We start from the raw sequence: 16888 nt of genomic DNA, 5'->3' as shown, positions 1-16888 counted from the left end.
GGGGTGGGAGCAACCTGGTCTGGTGGAAGGTGTCACTGCCCATGGCAGGGGGGTTGGAATGAGATGGGCTTTAAGGTCCCTTCCAACCCAGACCATCTGTGATTCTAAATACAACCTTGCCATTTTGGGATGTTGCATAAAAGTATCAGAACTTTCTTGGATGCTAACTTGTGCTGTTGCTGTCTCTTACACTTCTCTAGATGCAGATCGGGTGGACAGCACAACACTGTTGGGTAAGTAATGTTCTTATTTTCATAGAAAATTCCATAATCTATCAGAGGGAGAAAAACAAATCTATTTACAAGGTGATTAAATTACTATTGTGCAGCACTGTCATTTAGTTCTGAAAGTCTGCTTAACAGATTCTCTTCTTACCCACTTTCTTTCTTTCTGCATATTAGCAGGTAACTTCTGGCTTTCAGCTGTCAATAATATGGAAAAGCTCCAGAAAATGTATATAAAAATTATTAATGCTGATCAGAGTATTCTAAGATAGTATTAACCATGAGGTTTTCGCTTAAATTTCCAAAGATACATTTGGCTATTTTGAATGTCTTCCTTATGAAGGTATAGAAGAGTGAATCTTAAGCGTGTAGTACTGAACGTGAATTTTTGGCTAAGTGGTGGTCAAGTATCTTTGTGATGCTTCTGTGAATGAGCAGAGCAAAAAATAAATTCCAATTTATGCTATAAACCAGCAAAACTTCCCTTTGAAACACCACTTCAACTTAAAAAGATGACACTTGTAAGATATTTGTGCCGCTGCTGCAAATAATGTCAAAATTGTATGAAAGTAACATTTCAGTACTGCATATAAGGGTCATTGGCATTGCAGGAGATTAAAAACCTCCACTTTTTCACAATCAAAAAAGTACACAAGGTTCAAGACAGTTGTGGGCAGGTGTAAAGTCAGAGATTACTTTTGTAATTCAAACTGAATTTTCAGCTTATCTGTCTTTCGGATGAGTTCGTAAATCACCTTTTCAGTAAAGTGGAGAAGAAACCAAAAAACTTGAGCACAATTTATTCCAGTTCCACTTAACATAAAGCTCCTTTACCAACTTATTAGCACCCTCCTTACAAGTAATTTTAGCACCCATTTATTTGTATTTTGGAGTATGTAACAAAAAAAAAAAAGAGAATTATTCCTTAACGCAGATTTGTATAATACCCCACAAAAATATATATATCTAGAGTTTCAAGTGGTGGATGTCCTGATTTTGAAGGAATTTCTCTTCCGTTCATTTTTACTGTCTAGCTATGCTGTTTATACTTTCAACAGTAGCTCATGCCAAGAATGTTGTTTTTCTTCTGAATAAGGGATCCAAACTTTTTAAAGTAGCTTTTCACCTGTGAACTCCACAGACATTACCACAAAAATCAAGGTTTTCTTCAAAAGGCAGCTGTATAATTAGCTACTTCCCATTTCATGTGTTAGTGCCAGAGCTCAGTGTTGGGGCGGAGCTTGAGATCCCTGAACTGGTGCAGACTTTCAGTCAGGTTGGTGTTAAGATTTCAGAATTCAAATACAAGAACCTCGGTGGACCGGTACTGTGTTTATCTTAATACTTGGTGCTTGTAGTAAAAAGCATACAAAGGACACATATGTAGCAACATGAAAATCTTTTTTTTTTTCCCTTCCTCCCTCTCCCTCCACAGGAACTTCATGCGTGGACTGTGCTAAAAGGAAGTTAGGAGAAAATGGCACTGACTCTCCTAAGAGAACCAAGCAGTCAGACAATGGTATACCCACTATTTAATGCAAAAAACCCTAAAACCCACCCCAGAAGCTTTTTAACAGTATCTGTTTTACGTCTGCTGCATGGAAAGTTTTGAGCTGAGTATTTCCGTGGTTTTCAGTGGAATAAAAATTGTGCATCTTAGCCTTTTCTTTTCTAGAGCTGTAAAGGTGTAACGTATGTAAAGGTTGAGAGTCACACCAGCCCCTATCCAGGCGCTTCCATACTACTCAGACTGTATCTGCAGGGTCCTGTAGAAGCAGGTGCAAGTTGTCTCTGCCTCTGCTTCAAGCCACTTGGCCCAAGCTGTTTGTTACCAAGGTGAAGCCAGAAGAAGAGGTCATGTTTGACTCTGTCAGACATGACTTTAGCATACCTGCACCGGTCTGCTAGCTGCCTTTGCAGTGAAGGGTTTTCTGTTCCTCTGCTCATCAGCTGAACTGCTGGAGGTTGAACTCTTCAGGGGTCTGTCAGCACAAGGCTGCTTGCAAGCTTCAGATCCCTGCGCTGTTAGGAACAGGAGGTGGTGTTTCACACTTACAGAACCACATCAGGGTAACCTGCCTGTTTTACACATTTAGCATAAGTGTTTGTTTTCATTTGTCAGTCTGTTAAGGCATGAGATCACATGGGGAGAAATGTAATAGGAATAGTAATGCAATAGTAGTGCATCAGCAAGGACGCACCATACGTATGTGGGGGCTTACTGACCTATTTGCAGTGTATTTCTATGGAAATATTTTAAATATTGTTGTTTAAATCAGAGTATGCTGCCAGCAAGTAACAGATAGTCTTAATGCAGCAGAATTAAAACCAGTTAGTATTGAACTCTGTATCTGTAGACAATGTCTAGTGTGCAAGTGTGACTTCAGTTGAAGTACTGCAGTGATTAAGGTCAGGTACTGCGTTAACTGTTATTTTTTTTCCTGAGGTGGTTACTTCACTGACCACTGAATTGTCTCAGTACTAAACTGACATAATTACTGGCCCACTTGCTAACACTGGTAATCTTCTGAAATGTTCTAGTCAGCTGCCTCTCACCTCAGTGTCTGCAGGAGACCGTGTTCAGGACCATTCTTTGTTCTGACACCGGCGCATTCGTAGCTGGCAGTCCTGGAGGGTTGCTTCAGTCAGGATTCTCTGCTTATATGCCCCCTGGGTTTGATCTGTGAAGCCTTTTGAGATCACATCCCACTACAATGAGGTTTTAGACAGGGAGTGGAAGCGATGTGTCTGTCAGGTGCCCTTTCTGCCTGAATGGGGGTATGTCAGCTCTTTACTCCCGTCACAAAACCAATTTCTGGCTTATATGCCCCCTGGGTTTGATCTGTGAAGCCTTTTGAGATCACATCCCACTACAATGAGGTTTTAGACAGGGAGTGGAAGCGATGCGTCTGTCAGGTGCCCTTTCTGCCTGAATGGGGGTATGTCACAAAAACAATTTCTGCTTGTTCTCTAGTAAGTATGTGTGCAAAATGAAAAGCTTAGAAGTGAGGGGCATGCTTCTTTCTAGACTAGTAACTACTGAGATGGGTAGAGTTCCCATGGTGTGGAAGTCTTTGTCCCTGTTCTCAAGTAGGTGAAGAGCTGAAGGCATTTTGCCTAGAAAGCAATCTTGAACAATGCCTGCACACTGCCTCTTGTCTCTTCTACCCCAGAAGAAGACACCCAGTCTGGAAACGGTACTTGGGTTTTAGTATGGGATGTAATTGCCAAGGACCTCAAGTATCAGTTCTCACGGTTTCAGCTGTGTTTTTAAAAAGGCAAAAATCAAAAGCTAAACCAGCCTGAAACTGTAGACCATGCTCATCCTCTCCCTTTGAGAGACTGTATTTATGTGTACATCACTTTTGAAAACAGTCTTTTACCATCACGTATAGCATTACCTGTAAGAATCTCACCTCTAGAAGTTGCTTCCCTAGTTGGCATGAGTGGGCTGTTTTCAAAAGTGATCAGTCATGCTCTTTGGGATGCTGATCTATCAGCTTAGAACACTTGGAAGTGTTGCTTCAAACTGCTGCAGCAGAATTATCAGATGAGCTGAATTATTTACGACCCTGATTAGTGCAATTCTTTAAGCCCAACCCTAAAGTCACATAACTCCTTATCCTGTGCCTGAAGTCAGACTCACATCCCTTCCCTTCGGTAAGCATCACCTTACAATGAGCATTGGCGATTTGTCCATTTTGTAGATATTGCAGCTTGTACAACAGCCATTTATTTGTATCCAGAAATGCAGATGAGTAAGTAAGGGGTTATTTTAATTCCTAACATACACAATAAGAAGGCAGAAATGCCTAGTTTTGGTTGGTTTTTTCCTCCCCCAGTCAAAGAATGTATTTTAGGCATCTTAGGGATGGCATTGCCTTAAATACAGTCAAAAGGGGCAGAACCTGATACTTGTCTGGTCCATTTGCTTAAGGCCCTGTTCAAACGATGACCTGAGTGCTGTGAAAGAACAAACCATGCACACTGGCATGTTACGTGGTGTTTGCCAATTCTACCATAGATGGCTCTTTTTCTACTTAAATTCTTTTTTTCTTTAAATGGGAACAAGATATTTACTGAAAACAAACCTGTTGACCACTTCTTATCCTGTTTTGCTCAAGCTGTGTAATGAAGCTGATAAGACCTCTCTGATGATGGCATACACTCTTTTAATAAAATACTTAAAGCCAAATAGACCATTCTTGTATAGGAGCTAAAATGTGTAGCTTCCACCATTCTTCAAATGGTCAGTTCTTTACTCTCTGTTTCTATTTCAACCAACTGTTCCTAGCAAATGGTTAAAAAAAAAAAAACAAACAAAAAACCACAAACCGACCCAAAATTTCTGTATTTGCAGTAGGCCAAAGATCTTTGAGAAATCACATGGGGCTGCTCTTCTATTCATCCTTCACACTACTGTTAAGTATTTCCACATCTGTCAATGGATGCTGAATTAAGGGACTGATGCTAATTCACAACTTACTTACTTACACTCAGAGGAAGTAATTTTATTAAATAAAGTGTGGCAGCAACATAGATATTTGATAAACATCTGTCTACAGTAGAAGTGGGCACACTTATGTTGTTGAAATGTTCCCACAGGAAGACATTCTCTACCGCTCACATGTCATTCCTTCCCTGTGCAGTAACCCCACAGCTCCAGCCACCATCAGTTGTGTGCCACAAGCCCAGTACCGGGAACCCCTTACAAGGCAGACATGTATAAGCAAGCTACTATAAGAACCTAAGACAACAGAATTATTATGAACAACCATAAACCAAGTAAAGCTCTTCAGTGTACACTGAGGTGAAACATATGCCAGATGAAGCGATTCAGGCTTGCTCTGTGTTCTGTAACCAGCTTCATTAAACTTTGCTGCTTAGACAAAGCATGGCCATCAAAATAAACCTGCCTTTACTGGGACAGCTACGTAATAACAGTCTGGACTGCAAACCCAGACACTTTTCTAAGGCTGCTGCCTGTATGGCATCTGACTCACGCCTCTTTTATTCTTTCCACTTGTGTGGGGTAGAACACCTCAAAGATAAAATTTTTCCAGGTTACATCACACCTATAGAGACAGATCGCGAGCTTTTGTAAAGTAAAGTAATATTTTCATAAGGTTGCAGTGGAAGATGGAAGTCTTCTGGAGCAGCACAGAAGTTTCCATAAGATAATGGGCAAATTCCAGTACCTTCTTAACAAACAGGAAATAATCCTATCTGAAGGCAAACAGCTGCAACTGCAACACGAGAGAGAGATGGCAGAGGTCTTGGCCAGCGGTAGCATGCATCGAAACAGTGCACTGGAGATACAGCTGAACACATGACTTCCCATAGGAAAAGCAAGAGGGAGTTTATTCTTTGTTATAGTGTGCTTATGTGAACCTGTAATCCTTCATCTTCAGGCAAAAAACCCCCAAACCATTTGAAGAGAAAGCTTTGCATACCAGAGCGTACACACTTCAGTAACCACCTCTGGCTCCCTCTTACTTGTTAACAAAACTGTATCAACAAGTAAGTTATTTTCTTCAGTATTTTAGAAAACAGCTTGTTCTTTTGAAAGGTGAACATTTCTCTATCAACCTCTAATAGCCACACTCAAACTCAGATTTGTAACAGTCGGCTGCAAACAGTTATCCCTGTTGTCACCTGAAATCATCCATGCTTCATTCTGAAACAGAACTGCGTTTGTGCTGCTCATCAGCGTCTGGGTACTCGGTAAGATCCAAAGTCAGTACTCGACTGAACATGATGTCATCACACTGAGAAGAGGAAGGATCATACAATTTAAAACATTTCTGTTATTTGAAATAAGCATTTCATAAATATGAGACACAATAATGAACTTGAGTTACCAAAATGGTCTTTTCCTTGAGCCAGTACCCATGATGTCATCACACTGAGAAGAGGAAGGATCATACAATTTAAAACATTTCTGTTATTTGAAATAAGCATTTCATAAATAACTATGAGACACAATAATGAACCTGAGTTACCAAAATAGTCTTTTCCTTGAGCCAGTACCTGCACTTACTTCCAAACACAAAGCAGTTCAAATCCAGCAACACCGTTATGTAATGATTCACTGCAGTAACACTTAAGGTGTAAATCCATACTTCAACAAAAACCAGTACAGATTATTTAACAAAAATTGGCAATAATTGTTTGTTACCTCTGGACACACTCCGATCAATGCGTCTGCTTTGGAATAAAACTCTTCCTTTAGAGAAATAACTATCATTTGAAACTGTTCATGAGCCTGTTCTCTAATGAAACTTGATACCTTTGGAAAGAAGTCAAATATTTCAGTCAGTTAATTCTGGCAGACTTAAACCATACTTTAATTAGGGAATGATAAGGAAAGAACCCAAGAACATTAGCTGCAGAATTCAGTTATGAAATAAGCAGGATAAAACAAGAAAGAAAAACGGTCTTAAAGACAGACAGTTTGCAAGTTTGTAAGACAACCCCTCAGATTGGCTCCTTTTGGAAAACACCTAAGAAAATTATCATTTACTCCAATGAATAAAGGTCTAGAAAAAGGCCAGTGCCAATGAAAAATATTTTACTTAATATAATGACAAAGGAAGGTGGAGATTCCTGAATAAGGAAAAAAAAAGGTGTGAAAAGGTTGTTAGTGGCTGTATACCAAAATATTAAATATGTATTCGTTCGCTGCAGACAGCAACATTTTTTTTCAATGATCTGCAAAATAAAGGTAAAAATATTAATTATAAATCGGTAACTAAATAAGGCAGTATCCCTCAATATAAATTAAATGCCAAATAAAGGAAACCCAATATATTTTTAATTAGACTTTTGTCTGCACAGCCATATCTATGTGATATGGAAGTCTTTTTTTTTTTTAATGGAAGAACAGCCTTTAGTGAGTTACGTAATCCACATTTTACAGTATATTACCGGAGATCTGCTTTAGTAAATCCTTAAACTGAAAGAATGGAAAGAGACTTCGTTCTAAGCATAAAACCTGGATACCAGCGAGTACTAACTACGTATAACTTTCCATGTACCATGTTTGCTGACCTGCAGTATTTGATCCCTCTCCCTGAAGGTTTTGGTGCTTTCCAGTAACAACTGCATCTTACAGATAAGAGAAGAGATACAAAAGACCCTGGCAGCAGGGCAACATTAACTTCATGATGCTTGCAGATCACTGCAACTGTGCTTTTTGCTCATTCTGCAAATTAAGACACTTTTCAAGCATGCTTGAATAATGTAACTTTCCTTATAACAACAATACCTAGATAGATGTTGAAGCTGATTAAAGGAATTTCCCAGGAAACCACTATTTTGTCACCCTCTTCCCGCATCGCACAGGCAGCTGCTCTCTGAGCACACGATACATCACAGCCTGTACGAGAGGTTGCCTCCTCGCCATTACTTACGTGAAAAGAGCAGCCCTTTCGAGTAATCCTGCCCCGAGCCCTCCACGCTGCACCTCGTTAGGGGAGCAGCGGGCAGGAAGAGGACTGCAGAAGGGCCGTAAGCCAAGCGGGAGGGTCTGGAGGGGGGGCCACGCAGCCAGTGTGCCCCAGCCTTACGGCAGAGGGGCACTGCTAGGCACGACGGTTACGGAACGGGCAGAAGCCCAATGCAACTTCAAAGCAGGAAGCTCAGCCTAACTTCCCACTCGGATTAGATGGGCCCCAAGGACTCAACTAGAGGCTTAATGTAGACTACTAAGGCAATTTCAGGGTTAACCCTCATGTGTAATATCATCCAAGTTTAATAGCTCTTTGGCCATAAAGTGGTATTTATGGATGTTATTTTTATAAATATACATTAAACCAGAACTTACAGTACTTAAACATTCTGCATTAATGTTCTTTATTTTCTCGAATATACAGCTTAAAAACATAGATTATAGTCGCCACAGGTTCAATTGAAATACGATACTTTCAAACTGTAAAAATACCACCAATTGAAGGTTATAAGCCTAGGAACCATTTGGCTAACAGCTGTTAATGTGACTGGGCTACAAATGTGATTTTTATCTGGGGAAAAGTAAACCAGATTTGAAATACGTTTGAACTGAGAAACGCAGTTGCGTAAAAGAAAAATCAGCTCTTCTTTGTTTATCGTGTTCTGAAGAAGAATGGCGCTTGGCATATTCTGAGGTATAAAGTGGACAACTCTTCTGCCAGATGTGTCAGAATGAGCCTACTCAGAAAGACAAACTGCAGCAAAGTGCCTCATTACTGCACCTCTCCTCAGCTGTGTTCCTGCTGCATTTGTAGTCTCTATGGGAAGCTGAAAGCACACTAGAAATCACAACTTCATGGCATGCGTACATCATTGACAACTGGTGCATCTATAACTGCAACAGGAACTGAGGCGGATAAACGAAAGTCATCCAGGTAATGACCTGCGATTTTGTTAGGTGTGATCTGGGAGCCCTGCCCAGCTCAAGACAGAACGGCAGAGAATTTTACATCTGTATCCAAAAGACCACCTCAGAAGTCTGCAGAGACAGCAAACACTCATCACCTCATACACTGCAGCTTTGATGAAAGGCAAAATGTGAAATTTAGCATTAAATAGCAGAGAAGACAGTAAAGGAAAACTTGGAGGCAGCCTGCTTAACTCCAAGTCATCAGTCATGATGCATTCGACTCCAGAACGAAGAGTAACATCTGGGAAACCCAATACTGGTCTTTAACCACAATACCTGATCTTCAGCTGTTACGTCAACTCATAGTGGTCCTGAGTGACAGACTCATAACTAGAGAAGTATCCTGTTAAAAAGCTTAGATCACAGAGGTGTTTTGTGATCACTTGATGTGTAATCTTGTTTCTAATCACGTCACAGAGCCAAACCCTAAAGCTTGCCTCGCTGTTTTCATTACAGTCCCATCACATCTAATCTGGTGTTGCTAAACACACTGGACCGAGTTAAAACAAACTCAGGGCATATCATCTGCTTGGAAGTAGTGGAAGCCAGGTATGCCTTATGGACTTGTATCCCACGGAACGTTTAAGGAACTCAGGTTCAGGAAAACACTTCTCCCAGTGCTACGTGGAGCCAGTAATCTCTGAGAAGGAATTCTATCTGGCAGGCACAAGTAGTGGAGCTTGCCCAGCTGTCTACTATAGAGGTACCTTCCCAGCAAACTCTGGTGTACTTGGCACATCACAGTTAATGCCATTAGGAAAGAGGGGTTGGGGGGGGAAATAAACAAATAATGAAAGAAGTTTGGTGTTTATAGAACTCCTTGTTTTTGTTAGGCTCTACCAAGACTGACATCACTATTAATGCAAGTAGAAATATAGCTTGACCTTACTTTATGTGGAAACAAATGTTTCCATAAAAGCAAGTCCAGGCACATGCGGAGATCTTTTTGATTCTTCTCCTACATAGAGTCTCCTTGTATTGAGTCTCCTCCTCCCAGAGGCTGACATCTGCAGGTGGTGAGCTTTACTGTTTGTACTCTTTTTGTTACAGTGAAGAGTTGTTAGCAAAAAGGGAAAGACAAATTGAGAGGAAGACAGGAAGCTATTTTAATCAAGTAAGAATTCATGTGACCAAAATGACAGGAGTGATAGCCCTTAATTGGTGTTAATGTAAAAATATTTAGTAGGCCAATTATATAAGAGAAATAGGCCATGCCTTGATTTCCACATACAGATACACTCCTTTCTGTTTCTCAGAGATAAGGGAACTCAAAGACCTCGAAAACTCCAACCAACCCAACCCGCAATTCACACGTGACCTTCCTGTCAGACCGTACCACACGCGGACACGTGCCATGCTTTCACACTCCTGACCTATTTTTCTCAACCTCACAGTTTAGGGACTGACTAAAACACGCTTAGATTTATGAATTTAAACCTAGCCCTAGTCTAGTACCTCATATAACCATTATTTCAGTCCTACACCCAATATATTTTCAAACAGGTTAAGACAGTGTAATGAATCTCTTTATCACAACAGCCTGCAATGAAAAGTAGCCATCCTTCTATACAAGATGTATTACATTGTTGATAAAAGGGTAAGGTGAAAGGGACCAACTTACTTTATCGATGTTTGTGTTATCCAGGGCAGCATCTATCTCATCTAAAACAAAAAATGGTGCTGGCCGAAAACTGTAGAAGACAACACAGTATTTTGCATTTAGATGCAAAAATGTTAATAAACATTCTAATTACTTTAGAGCTTTACTTACTCTGTCATAAAACTTTGGTAAGAAGTAATGACAGGTAAAGAATGAAGACTTTAGTAACGTTTGAATTCTGTATCAGCAGAATTTTTTTAGCATGTTTGTAAGTGTAACACTGTCTATTTTCCTGCCGCTTACCCAGCCACGTACTTGGCTAACACCATCCCATGTCTGTTACCTGTGTATAGCAAACACAAGAGCCAGAGCTGCCACAGCTTTTTCACCTCCTGACAAACTGTCCATTGGCATAAAGCGTTTCCCTGGAGCCAGGCAGTTAAAGCCAATGCCTTCCAGATAAGGCTCCTCAGGATTTTCAGGACTCAGGAATGCCTGAAAACACATATATTTCATTATTAATAGTGACATTTATGAAATTATTAAGATGGATATTTTTTAGGTTTAAATACTGACTGAGCTCGTGTTGAAACTGGGAAGTTAGCTTCATTTGTAGGAAACACCTGCTCATCTATTCTGAAGAGCACCGTAAAAATTCCTAGTGAATATGCCTTTGTTAACAAACCATGAGCTAGGAGGCTAATTAACCAAACCATTTTGGAAACTGCTCTACATATTAGTTATTTACAAACTTTCAACTACTAAATAAACTTGATTTTATCACCTTTAATAATTAAAACCAAAGCAATTACATAAAAGTTTTAGACTTTAAAAGCAGTTTCTTTTTTGTTTGGACGCAAACATACTTCCAAAATTAGACTTTTTTGTGAAAGGTTACTTTTACAAAATCTAGCTTTGAGCTGGAGAAAGATTTTAATATAGGTAGGCTTTCTCTGTAGTTTGTGTCCTGGTTCCCAGGTCCAAAAATTAAAAGTATTATTTTAAAGGAATGGCCATTTTACCAAACCATTGAAAAGTACGATGGATAAGCTTATTGCTACATGGTTTATTTTTCCCATTACATGGAAGAGACAATAATACAGTCTCTTCCCCTCTGCACAAGTGGAAACAGATAAAGGACAAATTTCCACCACTGACACTCATTTCAAATGGCTCCTCTTGGATTATAGATACAGAGGAAGAAAAACAAACCAAGACACTACATGTACGTTAATTTAATTTCTGCGGTAAATAGTCCTGGAAGTAAGATACAGTGCTTGCAGTATCGTTGTTTTGTTGGAGGTATGCATATTGTCCTCTTCCTCTCTGCTGAGAGAATGCCTGTCATTGTTATTACAATGGTCTTCAGGCTGTAAACACGTCAAGTATCTTGCAATGCAACTCCCAGTTCTATGCCACTGCATAGGAAGTTTTCAGATACATGGACACCTGGCAAAAATCACCTTGTAGCTTACTAGGGCACATACATTCATTGCCCATCAAGATACGAAAGGAACGACATTTCTCTCTTCACAGAAGAGGAATGGAAGGGAACTGATGGCAAACCCAGCAGCGATCTGTGTACGTACGATTTCTTAGGCAGTAGTTTCTTTTGAAGTACTTTCACCACACAGTGTACCGATGAAATAAATTTTACTGAGCAATATATTCAGTGCACGAATGTTTTGAGTCCAGAATCTCTGGAAGTTAAGTCAATCTATCAAAGCTTCTCTTTTTTAGACTGGGTATTAAAGCAGTATTAATAAATGTTACTAATAAAATTAATATTTCTTAATATTATTATAAGAAATTGCCATGTTAAAAATTGTTATGGTTGCTTAAAAAGCATCTGTTCAAGCTGCAACCTAGGCCACCTCCTCTGACAGCAAAACTCGGAGCTAACCCTTAGCTAAGCAGACCGATCACCACATACGGAGCAATCATTTCTCTTCCAATGCAGTGACACCAGCTTCCTTCAGCTGCTCTGTTAGTATCCAGTAGGCAGTTTTAGCTTCCCAGCTAATCAGAGGATAATCTCTTCACCAGGTTACCACTACGGCTCAAATCAAGGCACAGCATCACAGACCTCAGAAAGCAAGCATCTAACTAATTATTTTTGGCAATGCATCTGGAAAATACTGGCTGTTTCTGAGTGATGCAAAGTCAAAACTTGCCTGATGTTTAGTCTAAGGGAAAAGGTATGGTCCCCATAATTGGGAAGAAACACACACTTTATTATCCTGTCCAACCTAGAAGCAGAAAGGGTATATTTAAAGATATTTAAGGTGTTAACTGAATATCGGACTCTGAGGGAAAACACAAAATCTGAAGTTTCAGACAGACAAGAATTCAAGCCTGAGCCCTTTAAATATTCAACCATCTACAGAATTTGATGTAACCAAAGCATTTGGGAGTCTCCTCCTTACTTTTGGCATTAATACTGGAACACTAGCAAAGATTAATATAATTGTGACACAATTTTTTTTACAAGTTCCTTAAAAGTTGCGAACATATTAAGTCTATCTTTTTTGAAATATTTGTGGGGTATAAGGAGCTTCAAAACCTCATACAAAACACTAGCACTGCAATAGCGATTTATGACTTTTAGTTTTACATATACTAATGATTAAGTGGGTTTAATTACTTATTATTAGTATCACTAGATCTGTAAAACAATGTTATTTTTAAATGAAGTAGTTGAATATTTCACACTTGCATCACAATAATTTACAAGTCTGCTAAATACAGTGAGTAAAACTAACCCAAACTGAGTAGTTCCCAATGTTGTTAACATCTTAGATCACATTTCTCTGTCTAATGTCAAGCATGCTTTGGCACGTTACCTATTCCTCCTCTGACCTTAAAATTCTGAAATATTTATTATTTGTGTAGTTTTTTTCTTCAGGACTGAAACATCTTTGGAAACCAAAAGTGTTATTAAGTTCTCTTATTGTAGATGACAAAGCACCAAGTAGGCCTTTTAGGCCAAGCACCTAAGAACATGACACACCTGAGCACTGCTGTTTCTGCAAAGCTTCTTGTAGATCTGATCAACAGCTATGGAGGCATGCTCAAAGCACCGGCTAAAAAGCTCGTATCTCCTTTTTTTCACCTGTTCAAATTCTTGTTTGCATGTTCTGGCCTCCTTTCTGCTGGTCTCAAAAGCTATGAAAAAAAATTACTAAAATTACTCCATAATAAGCCTCTAAGCAGATACACAGAACAAATATATATTGTGTGCTGTAACAAGCATCAAGGAAAATATTTATTGCAGAAAAACGTTCTAATGCACATACAAGGAGCATACCAATATTAGGACTTTCCTTCCAGATTTCAAATGGAGGCCCCCAAAACTGAAAAGTTGGGATGTATTCAATCTGCTCTGTGCTACATTCGCCTGGAGCAATGAACAACATTCTTCTCCTAATTCCTTCTGTAAGCTGGGTAGCCTTAAGCAGCACCAGCATTTACCTGTTACAGCTTCAGAACAACTTGGTTTTCTTAATATGTTAATGTCTGCGATGCTCTTTGAGGATACCAATAATTTTGCAGTAAAGCTCCTGTCTGAGTTCTGGACAACATATATATGTTCCTTCAATTATTTAAGAGAAATTTAAAGAATTTTATGATTAAAGTCAGTAATTTTTAGAAAATATGTAAAAAATACTTGATTATGTCATTTGGCCAAAGTGTCTTTCCAATCATTCAAACTATTTCAATAAACTACTGCAGTGTAAAGTGCATGTTAATAAATTCTTTACATATAATTAAAAAGACAGCTGAGGATAAACACTTGAGCACAGAAATGCCTTAGTATCTGAAAGAAGCAAAATCAGCAGGGCCAACCCCAGAAAGAGGAATTTCAATTAGGGTGAGAACTCTCACAGTCACAGAAGAGATTCATATGAAAGCCTCAGTGTTACCATCTATTGATTCTTGGAACTTGTCCCGAGCTATCTGTAATTTCTCTACTGCTCTCAGGTTTGGAGCAGCTGTCCTCATTAAAGTATTCTCTTTAGATTTTATTTCCTGCTGCATCTGGTTCAGATGATCCTCTATATCTTTATCAGACTCTAGGTCCTGAAGAAAAAAATAAAAATACTAGAGCAATAAAATTTGCTTTTAGGCCAAGATGTTTCAACATAAACGGCAAGCACTCATGGTTTCTGGAAGAAGTATCCCACTCATTTAATAGATTTAACTGGAAACAAAACACAAAACTCCACTCAGAGTCTTACTTCTCAGAATAAGTTTACTAGATCCTAAGTATTCTTCTACCAGACCTTTAAGAACAGACAACAAATCCCCTTCAGCCTAGAAGTCTGGGTTAAAATACAACACAGGAGGAGGATTAGCTGGCTTCACCACTTGATTTGTAAAGAAAACCTTTGAAGACAGGTTCTTGATGAATTCTTTGAGACAAGTGCCAGTGATGAGAGATTCGTCCCTTGCTCTGTACCTAGCCTCTAACATTTAATTACTTTCCCTAAGATTAAAAAGGAAAAAAATAATTATAAAAAAGTGCTGAGAAAACATGACCTGATGGACTGTTACAAAGGAAGTATGGTACGTCTCAGTCTCTGAAAATGGTACGGAGAGAAGGTGGTACAACCCCCAAGCAGCCAATCATTGGTTCCTACAGTTCCGAGTCACAATCTATAATGTTGAAACTTAAGAGGCAGAAGGTAAAGGAGGATGGGAAAAAGAATAAAATCAGAGTTCTATTTACTAGGTCTCCATTCTATTTTTATGATTTCAGTAAGCTTTAAATTAAATTTAGTTACACAGGAAATTGACCTATCCAGAAATCCCACACATTAGTGCTATGTAGGATTGCAAAACCAAGACACACACACACTTAACAGTGTTTTTAGTATGTTTCATTTAAACACTAGGACAAAGAATACTACAAAACAACAAATAAAAATAAAAAACTCAATCTCTAATAAATTCAAACAAGAAGAGATTACCTTCACGTCTTCTGCTAGGCTGCTGTAGTCTATCTCAATTGCCTCTTCCCTTTCATAGATAGTTGATGTAATCTGAGTGCCTTCTGTTTCAGCTCCTAGCTATAAATAGGAAGGACATTCCAGTTCAGAAATATGACTGTTAACTTTAAAACTGTTAAAACAATACATTAAAAGGACATAAAATGAGGAGACGGTGGTAACATGGCATGAGGTAAACTTATTCCACAGCTCCTCCTCTAGCCACAATGGACTTAACAGGTAGTTAAGATCTTATAAGTCTAATTAAAAACCACACCTTCTAAATGAAGATGAAAACAGCTGCTAATTTTAGTCTGAAGCTAAGATGAAAGTAGCAGTAATTTATTTGTAATGTATTTAGAACAATGTGCATACTGTAAATCTCCTGATTGGAAAGATTTACGTTCCCATGATATTCTCTTTCAAGGAAAGGCTCTGAAGTGTGTAAGTCGAGGCATTTTGTCCACTCAGTTGGCCTCAGAAGAATAAGTAGCTTCAATTCTGTATGGCATAAGCAGAGTATCTTCTGAACACTGTTAAGCCTGGATTTCCAACAGCTACCTTCCCTTGAATGAAACACATGCTGCACATTGCTATCAGTCCCTTTCCCAACAAGATTCTCTCTCAGAACCAAATCTTACTGGTCCTCTCAGTGATATTAATGAGGAATCTAAGTTGTTATTCCTACTGCCCGCCTCCTTGGTTTCATCTCTTCCTTATTCATAAACAGCGAGCGCTGCGCTGCCGACATACTCTGATGATTAGCAGTTCATGTCCTTGCCCTTCAAAGACTGCCTACCTCACTGCCTTCATGTTGTCTTCTGACCCACTCATTCATACCTATCCTTCAGCAAAAGTACTTTTCTAAGGAATGGGTTCAACAAGACTGCTTCCAAATTCAGAGACTTGTGACAAGTCCTTCAAAACCCATAGCTCTTTTCTTTCATAACAGTGGAGAAAGTTTAATTTCTCCTCACAAAAGATATGCTGGAAAAAGAGGGAAGACTGAGAAAAATAATGAGGGTCAATCCTCTGATAGCAGTAGTATTTCTATTTTAGCCTCTCTCTGATTTCTGTGAGTATCTACATCTACTGAAGACAAAAGGATAATGGTAGACAGCATTTATATTATGGATGATTAACCAAATATTATCTCAATCCATATACATGCCATATTTATTTACATTTCTGAACTGACCCCATGTGTCCTCTTACATACATATTTCTTGAATACTCCTTCATACCAATTTTCTTGTAGCACAGTGATTTTACGTATTTCACAGAGTACATTTCAAGCACAAGCAAAAATACTTGCAAACCATATTTCTGTCTACAAAAGTAAACAAAATATCTTCTCTTCAATGGATCAGGCCTGATCACATGAGAACAACGTATTTATTTTAACATTACTCTGTAAGACAAACACGTAAGGTGTATGGAAAAAATAAGTATCTTTAAATTCAAGACTGAGTAATTACTCCCCCGTGACATCTATCTTCTGTAAAAATTTTAAGTACCTCTACTTCACTGATGTCATCCAGTGATCCAGACAGGAGCTTTATTTTCAAGTCCTGCACCTTGCATTCAAGCAGCATATTATGTCGTCTTAATCTTTTCTCTTCCAGAGAGGTTTCTATAGCTGTAGCTTCCTTTTGTA

General features: G+C 38.9%; 2 protein-coding genes across 2 annotated transcripts in view; one reads left to right on the top strand and one right to left on the bottom strand.

The window, feature by feature from the left end:
* The window catches only part of FAM118A (family with sequence similarity 118, member A), a 9785-nt gene extending 7906 nt beyond the window's left edge, over positions 1–1879 (top strand). The window contains exons 6-7 of the mRNA XM_009707259.1: positions 201–233; positions 1660–1879. Of these exons, the coding sequence (XP_009705561.1) occupies positions 201–233; positions 1660–1760 (134 nt within the window). The 3' untranslated portion in view covers positions 1761–1879. The remainder of the gene's footprint in view (positions 1–200; positions 234–1659) is intronic.
* Positions 1880–5822: 3943 nt separating this feature from the next.
* The window catches only part of SMC1B (structural maintenance of chromosomes 1B), a gene marked incomplete at its 5' end in the record, with an annotated part of 37719 nt that continues 26653 nt past the window's right edge, over positions 5823–16888 (bottom strand). The window contains 8 exons of the mRNA XM_009707270.1: positions 5823–5992; positions 6403–6513; positions 10265–10334; positions 10587–10738; positions 13254–13408; positions 14167–14323; positions 15214–15312; positions 16749–16880. Coding sequence (XP_009705572.1) covers positions 5897–5992; positions 6403–6513; positions 10265–10334; positions 10587–10738; positions 13254–13408; positions 14167–14323; positions 15214–15312; positions 16749–16880 — 972 coding nt within the window. The remainder of the gene's footprint in view (positions 5993–6402; positions 6514–10264; positions 10335–10586; positions 10739–13253; positions 13409–14166; positions 14324–15213; positions 15313–16748; positions 16881–16888) is intronic.

The sequence above is a fragment of the Cariama cristata genome, unplaced genomic scaffold, assembly GCF_000690535.1.
Source record: "Cariama cristata isolate BGI_N322 unplaced genomic scaffold, ASM69053v1 scaffold22810, whole genome shotgun sequence".
Lineage (NCBI taxonomy): Eukaryota > Metazoa > Chordata > Aves > Cariamiformes > Cariamidae > Cariama > Cariama cristata.
Note: the sequence above shows the minus strand (reverse complement) of the source record. Positions and strands in the feature narration are given on the sequence as shown.